We start from the raw sequence: 14,070 nt of genomic DNA on the forward strand, positions 1-14,070 counted from the left end.
TGGTTATTATATAATCTAACATATTATTGTTCTGCCATAAATAGAAGTATTTTACTGTATCTTTTCATTTGTCTGGAAGGCGATTATTTGATACTTTTCATATATCCTGAAGTTAGAATATAAGCCTGAAAAGCCCTCAGAGTGGTCAAAATTTGTTAAAAGTAAATGTAATGAACCTTATTCCTACTCTGTGACAGGTGTTTACATATACTGCTTTATTTAATCTCCATAGTAATCTTTTGTGATAGTCATTGCTGCCACATTTTACAGAAGAGGAAACTGAAACTTCGGAGGTTATAGAACTTGTCCAGGGTCATACAACTATAGCTGGGCTCTCAAGTTGGGTTTGTGTGTCCCTCAAGTTCCTGATTCTGAGTCCATTTACTCCCACATTCAGTCATTCACACAAATATTTTTTCAGTATTTACCACGTGACAGGCCCTGGGTATCCAGGGTTAAAGACAGGTATATCGAATCCTGAGGAATTCCTTTATCTGTTTTTTGGGCTGTAGTAAATATGAAACAGACTAGAAAAGAGATGAGGCTTAAGGACAAAGACACTGTCTATCTCATCTACTGTTGCATCCACAGGACAAGCACAGCACATAGTAGGAGCTCAATAAATACATGTCGAAGGGATGAATGATATTAGTGAGAAGTAATAGCCAACTAGGAAAGAGAACTAAGTGTAGGAAGGGTATAAAATCAAACAGAACTGTCCTGGACCATTTAGTGTTTGAATAAGCAATTGCGTACCTCACTAGCCCCAGAGGGTGTGAAGAGACTTCAGTGTGCTCACTGGTACCAGAAGGATGACCTGGGGCCCCCGAGTGGCTAAGGCAACCCAGGCTCTGTGCAACAGGAAGAGAGTCGCTCATGAACATCACATCCTGTTTAAAAAGCAAGGTAGTATGTAAGACATTTTAGGAAAGTTTCCATTAAAAAATGGCCCTTTTCCCCTTAAAGTATGCTAAAGGGCTAAACTTCAGTGTCTTGGAAAAATCACATAGGTGGAGGAGTTATTTCCCAAACAATATTGGATTAAGAGGTATTACATAATATAGTTTTTCTCTTTCCTGGTAAATTATAACATTAAATTTTCATGCCAAATGAATCTTTAAAAAATTCAAGTTATACTCTTTGGAAGATACCTTATAAAGGACTATATATAGTACATAGCACATAACAATCTATTGTATGTAACAAGTGAATAGTTTGCATAGAATAACAAAACAAAAGTTTTTGAGTAATATAACTTGAAAGAATTATGATGTGTTGAAGTCATGCTTGGAATATCATTTAGCTTTTTGTAAGGAAAAAGTGGGGAAATTAGGAAACTACTGAAATGATTTCAATTTCATTATTCAACAGCATCGATGCGCTACTTTCTTGTCCCAAGAATGTATCTATTAACAGTGATGTTTTGCCTTACAGCTTTTCTGGGAGAAGAGGCTACAAGGACTTAGTGCATCAGATGTAACTGAACAAATTATAAAAACCATGGAACTACCTAAAGGTCTTCAAGGTATTATCCAAGTTCAGTTGAGCAGTACCTACTATGTGCCAGGGTCTGTGTTAGGTGCAGTGGAGTCAGACATGATTGAGACAACTCTTTGCTTTGGGGACTGTACGCCTTGCTGGATGAGGTACCTCTTGGGTTTTAGTAAACCCAGAGGAAATGTACCTGAAAAGCTTGTATGTTGCAGGGATGCGTCGGGGCAGCGTCTTACTTAAGATTTTTTTCTGCGTGTACATTTTGGCTTTAGGTTAGTTGGGTTCATCATGTAAATTAACCCATGTGCTGCTTTTAGAACCAAATGCAGCTGAATGACAGAATGTCCCAAGCTTCCTGCTCAAAGCAGCATCTGGCCCCAGCACATGCTCTTATCAAAAAAGCAGCCAACAGCTCTCCTTCTGCCTCTCTGTCCACAAACTGCTGCTGCAAGTAGCAGTGGGAGCAGATGCCCGTTGGTCCAGGGAGAGGAGTGAGTGGGATCTGGGGTGGAGACCTCAGCTGCTGGTGTGCTTGTCATATCATATGTTAATTCCAACTTGTAGACAAGCATTATTTTTCAAGTATTAGAACTTTGGCTTCTAAGACTTGATACATTGTGGATTGCTCAAAAATCCTCATAATTCATGGTTAGAATATTGCCTCATCCCTCTGTGCTCTTGGAAATTATTGCTTTAACTGTTTTAACAAGTTTAGGACTTTAAGCAATGCACTTAAATGTAGCCACGGTTCCAGTCTCCTACGTGTAGTCAAGGTGTGCAATTATTAATTCTGTTAATTTGGATATTTCGTTAGGTATTTGAAAAAGCTGTTAAAGGTGCAGGTACAGCATACTTGCATTGGCTTTTCCTTTGAAATCCCTACACAAAAAAGATAAGTTTTGAGATATGGCTAGAAATGAATGTTAAACAGCTACAGGGGAAACTATTCCAGGATCCTAGGGACACATTAATAGGGATACTGGAGTGTAATATGACCTTAGAAGGGACTTAGATCATTAACATAATTGAACTTGCTTGTGGAAATGTAGCCAACTTTTAAAAAGTTTAATACTTTGGAAAATGTATTTTTAAGTTATGTTAAAGTTTTATTATAACACTCAGGTATTTTGTTACTGTTTCTTTAATGTTAGTTCTTTGGTGTATAATAACTAAATAGATATGCTATTATCCTTTGCTGCTTTAGCTTGTGTCAGTTTTAAATAGCTGATCCCAAATGAATATAAAGATATCAGTTGTTTTCGGTTACATAAGGTTTGCTCAGCACATCTAGAAATTTCCTTTAACTCATATATGTTTCTAATTGCAGGAGTTGGTCCAGGTAGTAATGATGAGACCCTTTTATCTGCTGTTGCCAGTGCTTTGCACACAAGCTCTGCACCGATCACAGGGCAAGTCTCCGCTGCTGTGGAAAAGAACCCCGCTGTTTGGCTTAACACATCTCAACCCCTCTGCAAGGCTTTCATTGTCACAGATGAAGACATTAGGTAAGGCAGCTTAACATGACTTCAAAAGCTTGTCTTTTACACTTGTTACATTTTATACTGCCTGTTAGGTTCCGTGGCACATCTAGTAAGTGATGAATCAATCAGAAAGTTATACTTTTTTTTTTTTTTTACAGAGCTTTTGTGAAACTAATGAAAGGTGATAGAGAACGTTTAAAACAAATACATGCTTGAAAAAGGCAGCAGTGCTGTGTATAAGGCACATCATCACGATGATGTCCGAAGGACAGATCAGCTGTACTCTCTCCACATCATTTTTGCAGTGTCTTATGACATCTGGGGTTCTGCCTTTCTGCTCTAAGAGCCCCTTCATTCAGTTATGCCTTTTGTGATCGCTGACTGCATTGGTTTGTCTGCAGTAGCAGATCATTGCCGTGCTACTTTAAGTTCGGTTGTGTTTTCAAAATTCAGTTTACTTATCTTGATTATATTTACCTCACTTAAGCTCAATTTAGAGATTTATTTATCTCTACTTCAACTTGTTTCAAGTAAAGATTTAAGGTGGCTCCAAAGAGACCACACACACACACACACACACACACACACACACATGCACAGACACACAGAGAGAGACACACACACACACACACCACAGTGAAGCCAGATAAGAAGCAAATGAGAAGAAAGACAAAGCAAAGCGTAAAGCAATGAAACAGAGCCAGGAATGAGGAGCGGACACAAGTGCATCTGTTAACATCTTTCACTCTTTCTAAGGCTGGGCCACAAATTAGGTTTTTAGCAGCAAATTTTGAAAGGAAGACATATAGCTCAGATTGATAATGCCCAAGGAGTATAAGCAAACCATTGCTCAGGAGAAACAAAACTATTCCAGATATTTAAGACCACAAAGAAATTCTTATATGGGATTTATGAACTTCAGTATTATTACTCTAGAATGATTGTGTAGTATACTGTATTTTCTTTAAATATAGGGCAGTGTGTACACTTCACTATTTCTGTCCTCTGAATGTAAACCAGAAAGCTTTACTGGAGTATTATTCCTAAACCAAACCAGCAGAAGGCACTTTTGAATTAAAAAACATGTATTATATTTGTATTTTTTCTTCTACATCCATGAGAGTTGGCATGAGAATGTTTTTAAATGCCTGAGTCTAGCTAGGTTTATAATTGGAAAGCCGTTCCTGGGTTTTAAAGTAGCTCCTTTTGCAAAGACGTAGAATGGTTCAAAGTTGCATCCAGATGCCTTTATTACATAGAATTTACGGTCAGTGTTATTTTTTTAAGCAAAACAAAATGTAAAATCAAGGAAAGGAATCAACTTGCTCTTTGGACAGTTCTTGCCTTTGAGGAAGGAGATCACTCCGGAGACAAGTTCCTGCGTGTCTTGGAGCGAGTACCCAGTTAATCAGCAGGGATTGCGCTAGGTCATTCTGAGGGTTGACTGAGGTTCTCTGAGTGATGCCATGGGAATGCTGACGGCTTCAACACCAGATCTTTTGACAGTGCAGGACGCTGTCTCAAAGCCAGACCTGGATGCTTTCCTTTTAGGGTAAACTTGTCTAACAAATTGTCCATTTGATTTCATTGTCATAACAAATTATTAAGCAAACATGTCTTGTTGAATTAGTACAGGTTCAAAACACATGAGTGCAAATGGAATTGTTACCCTTTCTCCAGTTGGATAGCCAGTAATCTGTTTGTATTAAACCTTCAACTAAGAATCTCAACATTAACCATATATATTTTCATCAGTCTTGATGCTATTTTCACCCACGGGTGTATTTGTTTTCTAATACTGAGTAACAAGTTCTCACAAACCTCACAGCTTAAAACAATACCTGTTTATAGCTCTCAGTTCAGTAGGTCGGAAGTCTGGGACAGGCATGACTGGGTTCCCTCCCTGGGGTCTTACAAAGCTGAAATCAAAGTGTCAGTGGAACCGCAGGCCTTCTGGAGCTTGGGCTCCTCCTAAGTTTGTTGCAGAATTCATTTCTTTGCAGTTGTAAGAATGAAGCGCCCGTTCCCTTGCTGGCTGTGGGGTGAGGCGGTTCGCAGCGGTTAAAGGCTGCCAGCATTTCCTTGCCCCATGGCTCCCTTCACATCCCCTCTCCTGCTTCTTTCTGGAAGGGCCCAGCCCCTTTTAAAGCCTCTTCTTATTAGATCAGGCCCTCTGTGATAATCCCTTTTGATTAACTCAAGGTCAGTTATTAGTAACCTAATCAGAGAATGATAGCTCAATCATATTCATAAGTTCTGCCTGCCCTCAGGGGAGAGAATTATACTAGGAATGTAAGCAGGGGCAGGTGGGGACATCTTGGGGACTGTGTTAGAATTCTGCCTACCACATCCAGCAGATGCTTTAATTTCAGTTTTCATAAATGTGGGAAGCAGTGCTCAAGACAAAAGAGAAGCAGTGGCCAATGTCAAGAGTTTCAGATATACTTCTCTAGCCAGAAGCACCATTCCTTGCATTTTCTTTGTCTTCCTGATGGGGTGACTTTAGGGCAGTTGTGTAGACTCTCATACTCTGTTACTAGGCATGAGAGACTGCCATGAGACTGATACGCCATTTATCATAAAGCTGGAGTCACTGGGCCAGAGGCAAGGCTAACTGTAGAAGAAATAAACATTGTGTTCTTCATGACTCTGCTCCACTGCATGAAAATCAGTTGAACTTCAGTTTCTGTTAATATGATCGAGGCTGCAGAGCCCGATTAATTCAGTGACAGATCCCCTCTTTTTGAAAATTCATTTAAAAGGTAGAAGTCCAAACCTTTTATCTCTTTGCCGCTGTTTTTAGAGTTTAGTAAAGATGACGTCTAAAGTTACTGTGTTTACACAGTATATGTTAATTTTACTACCTTGGACATTGTCTCATGAGATAGAGAGACGTGGGGCTAGTCTCATGAGATAGAGAGATGTGGGGACTAGACTACAGTAAACACGACTTTACAACTGGTTGAGTGCCCAAGGGGTGAATACTCAGGGCATCTTAGTGGCGTCTTCTGGAACATTGCTCCTCTACCCTTCTGCTTTCCCAGGTTTGGGGCATTGTTACAATTTGTCTTCCTCAACTATTGATGGAGAAAATCACTTCTTCTTTCAGTAGAGCCATCAGTATTCCTTGTTGCATCTCTTATTTGTCCCAGGGCTGCTCCGTCTCCCATTCTGTATCCATCCTAACCACCTTTCCTTTGGTCTCAGGAGGTGACTCGTCCTGTTTTCTAATCAAGGGGCTCATCCTTCCACCTGGGCCTTTGCCTCTCTCCCTTTCTTGCTTTTTTCGAAGTCTTTTACTTAGCCAGTCTTGTCCCTTCCCTTGTGTCTTCAACCATTGCTTCTCCACTGGGTTCTGGATGCGAATTTCTATTTACCATCTTCATTTGCTAGAACTGTTTTAGGAATCCCTCTCTTGCCCTGTCAAGGAGCTAGTCTCTGTTTTTTCCTGCTTTTTTAAGATGAATTGTATACCAATAGCCTCTCTTCCTGTGCTTTAATTTTCACCTAATGGTTCTGAACTTTTTTATGACTCGGTGTTACTAACTCTCACTTTTGAGGTTCCTTTAGAGTCCCCAAGACACAGGGAAACTTGTGGTGTATTCTTAACCTACTCAGCTCATCTCGGTTCAAGAGTCTTTTCATTCCCTGTCCTTGGTGTACAGGATCATGTGCTCTTGGTTCCTTCATGATGGCCTGCTCCCAGCAGGCCGGGGAACCCAGGGAGAACTCCAACTACCTTTCCCCTGACACAGCCAGAGAATGCCAACGAAATCCCAGCTCATCATGCCTCCACCTCCTCCATCTTTCTCAGTGCTTCACTGAGCAAATCTCTTTTCCTTCTTTATTTTCTGTATTCCTTCCCTGCTTTTAAGTTATTTCTAATTATCCTTTATAGGAAAAACCCTGAATCTTCACATATTTGAAGTTTGTGAAGTTGTAGAAAAGGTCACTGAAATAAATCTACTCCTGCCGGAATTCTCTGTGAGATGAGGGCTATCTGCCTGTCTGAATGTCCCTCTTTTGGACAAAGTTCATCCCCCATGTGACTTGGTTTTTTGAGGGTAGAAGCAACTTTTGCGAAGTCTAAGGAGAAGGAAATGTATGTTTCTCCGGAATTTTCATGACTTTGAAGTAAAGATAAACCATTTCGGTAGCTTCATTGTTCCAATACTTGCTAAATTATTAGTATCTTTTTACTCTGTTTTTAAAAAGGAAACAGGAAGAGCGAGTACAACAAGTACGTAAGAAATTGGAAGAAGCACTGATGGCAGACATCTTGTCACGAGCTGCTGATACGGAGGAGATGGGCATTGAAATGGACAGTGGAGATGAAGCCTAAGATTAGCATCAGGTAAAGCAACACCAGAGAGACGTGGAACTTAAGGTCTTTTATTTCCTTGCTTTTGCCCTCGTAGCCTGATTCAGCAGTGCCTACAAAGCCTTCTCCTCTGCGTATCTTGTGCATGTGCTGTTGTTTGGCCCCCTCTATATTTAAGGGCCATATAAGTGTGCATCCTTTTGTTCTCATTATGTGAAGATGTTCACACCCCTGCAGCCACTTGCAAGGCATCTGGTCTCCAAGGTGTCACCAGAGAAAAGCAGAAGAAGGAGGAAAGGACTCTGCCGGGGAGGGAGGAGCGGCTGGGGGAGATGAAGGCGCCATCGCCTCTACCACAGTAGCTCTCCTGGGGTCTGTTGCCCCCTCTGTAAAATTATGGTCACAAAGTAGGCAAAAATCCCTCCTTTTTTCCCTCCGTTTCTGTTCTCTCTAGCACAGACTTGATGCAGGGAGAATGAGAAGGACATTTTAAAGTATGATAAATAATTTACTTTAAAAAATACAAATAATGATCCTGTCCTGAACTCACGTAGGAGTCTCCCAGTCTCTGTTCCATCGGATACGTATTCTCTGTAGAGGATTACACTCCAATCCCCAAGGGTTTATGTGGCACCTTGCTTCCCACCTTCTATCCTGCTTCGTTTTGGGGGCCATGTCTTTCTGCCACCCCCAAGCCAATTATTTATTTGCGTCCTTTGAAGGCAGAACTGAGCGGTGGGTGGTGGTGTTAGGAGGGAAAGAGAAAGGGATGGACCGAGAAGGAGAGCGAGCGGAGGGTGTGGGAGTTCTAACCCCGTGCTGGTCTTGGAGCCCTGTCTCTGCCCCTCACACCTCGTCCTGAGAGTCAGTCTTGCATTCAGTGCTGGGTCCTGGGGACGTCCCCGTGCCCACAGAACTTACCGTACAGTTGTATGAAACAAATGCTCACATAACTGTATGATCACCAGCTGTGATCCGTGCGATAAAGGAAAAATGAAGGTGCTGGGAGAGCTGCCGGCAGGGGAGCTAATGCGATGTGAGGGCCAACAAGACTCTGGGGACGTGGCATTTACGGTGAACCTGAAAGGCGGGTAGGAGTGAGCAGAAGTTAGGGTGAAACGTGTTCTCATCAAAAGAAATAGCAGGGACAACTCTCAGTTCCTTTGAGGACCAAAGGAAAGATCACTATGGTTGGAATGTAGGAAGTCTGGGGAGGGTTAGAAAGTGTGGAGATGAATCAGATCATGGTGAGCCTTGTGGATTCTTGTTAAGGATTTTGAGCTTTATCATTAAAACCACTGGGAATCCACTGAAGGCTGCGTAAAGTGATTAGATGTGCTTATTTACAAGATCCCCACGGCTGCTGCATGAAAAAGGATGTCCTTTCTAAGGAAAGCTTAGAAGCAGGGAGACCGGTTAGGAGGCTGCCATAGTCCCGCAAGAGGTGATGGTGGCTTCACGAGGGTCTCGGCAGCGGATGTGGAGAAAAAGAGGAAAAGGCCGATTTGAGATGTATTTGGAGGTAGAATCGACTTGACCGGGTGACTGACCGTTAGGGAGGATGAGAGAGTGGGATGAATGACTGCAGGTGTTTTACTGGAGCCACTGGGTGGATGGGGAGGGGTCCTGTTTGGTAGAGGGTCATACTGAGGGTGTTGCATGCAGGGGGGATGAATTCATTGTTAACACAATCCTTCCTTCCCATCCGTGCTTTGTCTCAATTCAGGGAGTGGCCCATGCCACAGTGGCACAGATCAGGTGATAATCACAGTGTCGTCCATTTACATAGTCAGTGACCGCAGCAACGTTCGGTCACACAGTTTCCTGACCACGCAGAACCTTTTAAATCGAGTTCAGTGCTATTTTAAGTGGTTTTGTTTTGTTTTCCATGTCGAGGACAGGAAGGTGCCGTGTTGACACTGAATCTTGTTTTCCACCCCGATCAGGATGTGTTTTATGGACTTTGATGAGCGTACTTAATGTGTGTGAAGTCTCTCAGAGGCAAGTCTGCAGCGTGCTTCTTTTCTCCAGAGACTTCAGTGCAGTGTGGGAATCTGGACCACTGCTCCTGCACCACATCAGAACTGACTCTGGGAAAGCCCTCTTCTTCTCCAGAGCTTTTTGTTGTTTTTCAGACTTTTTTCCTGAAAACAATTTAGAATAATCAAGGGTCATGTAGTTGAGGTTTTACGAGACCCTCACTTACTTTGCAGATTACTTTGCAGGTTGACGTCAGGGCAGCACCCTAATTTATGTAAGCGAGCCTGTGGTTGATGCACGAACAAACTAAAGTTGAGGGATTAAAGTACTCTTTATGTACTTAAAGAGTAGCCATCACTTTGTCATGTGCTAGGGAGAGATCTGCATTACGTGTATCATATTCTAAACTTGAGAATGGTATTATTAGACCAGGCCGTTAGACTTGTAGGTTATGGAAGATTTAGATGTACTTCTTGATTATCAAAATTAAATTTACCTAAATCACTAATTTAGCCCCACGTACACCTAAAGTGTTTAATAAACCAGAGCACTGCCACATGACTTAATTAGGTGTTCATAATAACCTGTGGAATAGGTAGGACTTAGCTTGGCTAAAGGTGGGACATGGCCAGGTTCACATGGCTGCTAAGAGATGGAACTCGTAACATGTGGTTCTGTTTAGGTCTGTTCACCACATTATGACATGGATGCTCTTTCTGATGGTCCTTATTAGCAAAGTGGACCTTAATTTGTATGTGTATATATATATATATTTGGCAGGCGCAGAGTTTAGGAAGCTGTCAGCAGAGGTGTAACTCCAAGTTTCGTGCAGTCGCAAGAAGAGATTTCAGCTCTTCTTCCTTAGTCACACGGCCCCTGGGGCTCAGCTGTGGTTTCAGCCCACCTCTGCATGTGTTTCTCCCGCCAGAATCTGCTCCAGAGATTGCCGGAACACAGGAGCCCGTCAGGGAGGACGGAGCTGAGGCTGTTATTGATCGGGGCGAGCAGGCGTGCATGTGTGTGTGTGAGTGTGTGCACGTGTATGTGTGTGCGTGTATGTGTGTGTGCGCGTGTGTGTGTGAGTGTGTGTGTACACACACACCGTCAATAACAGGTTGAGGTTTGCTGTGTTACTTAAGATTTTACACTCAAGAGGAGTGCCCAGGTTATCAAACATTTTAGGAGTGACTGCAAGAAGAAGATAACTATAAAAACAAAGGTGTTAAAACATTTAGCTATAAATGAGCTAGAGTATCAAATACATAAATAGTTGAATTGGCAATTGCACATTACCATTTCACCCAAGTTAAGCAGTAATAAAACTTCAGTACATTTCTGTCATCTGTAAATTCTGAGAAGTAAAATAAATTATTGTGAAATAAAATAAATCATTGTTAGAAATTTTCCTAAATCTTCTCAAGGTATGTTTGGATTTGGCTGCGTCTATTATGTTTTCTTCATTTGTATGCCCTGTGATTTCTCTTTTTATGCTGATTTAATTAATGATAGAAAATATTTTCATAAGCATACAAAGGGGTACATATGATTTATTTGAAAATGAAGTGAGTATTAAGGGTTATTTTCAAAATAAAACACTTGAAACAATGAAGGGAAATGTTGAGCACTTTTTATGTACAAAGTGCTGTAACTAAACGCTATCAAGGCTCTAAAAATCCTATTCTAAGTGAAATTTGGCCTCTTTAACTGCTTTTCCAGGTTTTGCTAACCTCACCTGAGAAATCACTGAATTACTTAAGTTTGTTTGTTTTTCTTACAGGTAACTTTCGACAGACTTTCCCCAAGAGAAAATTCCTAGAATTGAACAAAAACGTTTCCACTGGGTTTTGCCTGTAAGAAAAAAATGCACCCGAGCACATAGAGCTTTTTAATAGCACTAACCAATGCCTTTTTAGATGTATTTTTGATGTATATATCTATTATTCAAAAATGATGTTTATTTTGAGTCCCAGGACTTAAAATTAGCCTTTTGTAATATCTATCAAGCAGGACCCTGAAGATGAAGCTGAGCTTTTCATGCCAGGTGCAATCTACTGGAAATGTAGCACTTAACGTGAAATATTCGTCTCCCCCGCAATTTTAATATGAACGGATCAGGAGTACCAAATAAATTTCCCAATGAAAGCTTATTGTGACTTCACTGTATATAAACAGATTTTTATACTTTATTGAAAGAGGACACCTGTACATTCTTCCATCATCACTGTAAAGACAAATAAATGATTCTATTCACAGACTGATTGGAATTCTTTCTGTTAAGGAGCACACAATACATAGCCCCTCCTTAGGATTCCTGGTTCACATTCAACTGTGATCCCTGGGACTTAGGTTTGAAATGGAGGTAGTAGCAAATAGTTCATACATTTGCAGTATGCCTCTGGATATCATGAGAATTGCGCTGCTTTCACCAGAATTGTAAGTTGTCGTGTAGCATGGGTAATTTTTTCCCCCTTGCCTGTAACGAGTACTTTTGTTAGTTCTATAAAAATAAGGCATTTTCTTACCTTGGGCGTGAGTTAGGTACACAGGTGCGCTTCAGATGTTACTGGAAGTCCATGTCTGTTTTTCTAGAACATTTTACATTTTCCAGTGTCTACTGGCTTACAGAGTTAACAGGTGCAGGTCAGACCCTTTGCCACAAAGAGAGGCATTTTTCTGGGCAGAGTTGCTTAATGAACCAGATTGTAATACTTTGCTAATTACTAGCCGGCCTCCAAAGTATTAACATCTTTTTTTCTGTTGAAACTCACAAGCGTTAACTTCATTACCAGTTAAATTCCTTGATATCTAATTACTAAAACTGGCATAGCATTGAGAAATGAGTTTTAAAAATCAAAACATACTTAAGGTAATCTGATGCCAAAAAAAGGAGGGAGTGGTTATAAGCAAATTTAAGTACATTTTGAGAAATAGAGCAAACATGTTATCTTTCTGTACGAAGGGTTTATGCACTTCTTAACTCTGAGTTCTTTCAAAATCAGACGCAGGATGATGCGATCAAGGACGTGACCAAACCCCTCTAAATGTCACTTGTACATTTTTTTATCACTACCTCCAGCACCCTTCCAGTTTCCGAGGAGGGGAGAGAAAAGAAAATAGTGAAAGCAATATGACTGGCTAGGTTTGAGCTGCTGTCTCTGCGGACCTTATGCAAAACTACCTAGATATCACCTTCTTGGAATTCCTGATTTACAAGCAACTTTGATCTCTGGGCTTTAGGCCACCAATTTCCACAGAGTAATCCTGCTGGCAAATAAGCAGAGATACTTGCAGACTCTGGGAAGACAAGTGGCAGAGGGTACCTGCTCTGGGCCCTTCCGACTGTCCCAGCTGGGGTGGCAGTGGGAAGTTACAATAATATTGATTTCTTTTTAAGAGCTATTATGACTAGTTAGAATGAATGTCCAAAGGCTTGGCTTAGACTCCTCAAAGTCACGAGTCTTCATTTGTAATCAAGCTTCGGGTAACTTCACCTTGGTGATCGTATGTTCTCTTCACAAAGCAATCCAACCAAGACGTACATGCCTTTATAAACAAATTTTGTAAAAGGAAAAACACACACGTGCAAAACTTTGATTTTTGTCCTTATATACATTGCTCAGGTAGAGAACAAGGTTTGAAAGCCGTTACATGGTGTCTAGCTGGGAACTATCCCATAAGTCCAGGTGTTCCCAGTATACCCACGGGACATGTCCAAAAATAAATGCATCATCTTATCCCCCAAACCTACCACCGTCTTGCATTCCCTGACTTGTGTAAAAGCAAATCATCTGATCCAGTTGCCCAAGGCAGAAGCCCAGGAGTGATCCCAGATGCCACTCTTCCCCTTGCCTCCAATATCCCATCAATCCTGTTAGAATTGTTAACCGCATTTCTCACACCTTCGTCTACATCTCTTCTCCATTCCTGCAACCACTGCCTCCTCTCCTCTCCTCTGCTCCTTCAGCGGCTTCCTTTTATTTTTCACCTGTCCCCTTTCCCTTCTTCCCTCTCCATCCCTCCTTTTTCTCCTCCATATAGTCATCAGAATGGTCCTGGAAGCAAATGTGACCTTATCATTTCCCTGCTTGAAATTCCTCACTTCTCTGTGTATGCAGTTTAGAATCATACTTAATGAGCACTTTGAAATGGAGAGAACCTGTGTCTGAACCCTGGTTTTGCCATTTGTGTGACTTGTCAGGTTACTTAATGTCTTTGAGCCTGTTCGTCCTCAGTGAAATAGGAATAATAATACCTACCTCATAGAGTCGTTGTGAGGACTAAAGGAGATACTGTCAAGTGTTAGCACAGTGCCTGGCGCGTAGTGAGGGCTCCTGTTGGAGCGGGCGCTCTCGCTGTTATCTCTGCAGGTGTCATTTTATGTCACTTCCAAGAGGCATTCGCTGATAACCCTAACTATCCTCCACTTTATAAATACCCGCAATACTTTATTTTCTGCCTTGGCGCTCTGTTTATTCCCTTTGTAGAAATCTTCTAAATCTGTATTTTATTTATTTGTTGACTTTTTGTCTGTCTATCTACTAGAATGTAAGCTCCGTGAGGGCAAGGATGTGTCTGTCTTGTTCCCTGTTATAACCCCAGCGCTTAGCCTAGTGCTTGGCACACAGTGAGCACTCAATAAGTGCGTGTTGAATAAATGGACGAATGATCAAAAGCCTCTTCACGATCTGATGCCCGCCTACTTGTCTAGCTCATCCTGCCACTTTCCCCACTGCACCTTCGGCTCAAGAAAAACCACATCACCTGCTCCTTTGAAGTGCCCCTTGGGCCTCTGTG

At 41.5% G+C, this 14,070-nt stretch overlaps 1 protein-coding gene across 2 annotated transcripts in view; it reads left to right on the plus strand.

The window, feature by feature from the left end:
- Positions 1-11,528, plus strand: part of MBD2 (methyl-CpG binding domain protein 2) — a 70,509-nt gene extending 58,981 nt beyond the window's left edge. Inside the window, exons 4-7 of one of the 2 annotated variants that reach the window (XM_082416638.1) lie at positions 1,435-1,525; positions 2,822-2,999; positions 7,191-7,329; positions 11,054-11,528. In XM_082416638.1, the coding sequence (XP_082272764.1) occupies positions 1,435-1,525; positions 2,822-2,999; positions 7,191-7,317 (396 nt within the window). In that variant the 3' untranslated portion in view covers positions 7,318-7,329; positions 11,054-11,528. Of the gene's footprint in view, positions 1-1,434; positions 1,526-2,821; positions 3,000-7,190; positions 7,330-11,053 lie in introns of those variants that run through there. The other variant, XR_014251635.1, reaches the window with a different exon arrangement.
- The last annotated feature ends 2,542 nt before the right edge of the window (positions 11,529-14,070 follow it).

Source organism: Balaenoptera physalus (genome assembly GCF_965194825.1).
Source record: "Balaenoptera physalus genome assembly, chromosome: 12".
Taxonomy (NCBI): Eukaryota; Metazoa; Chordata; class Mammalia; order Artiodactyla; family Balaenopteridae; genus Balaenoptera; species Balaenoptera physalus.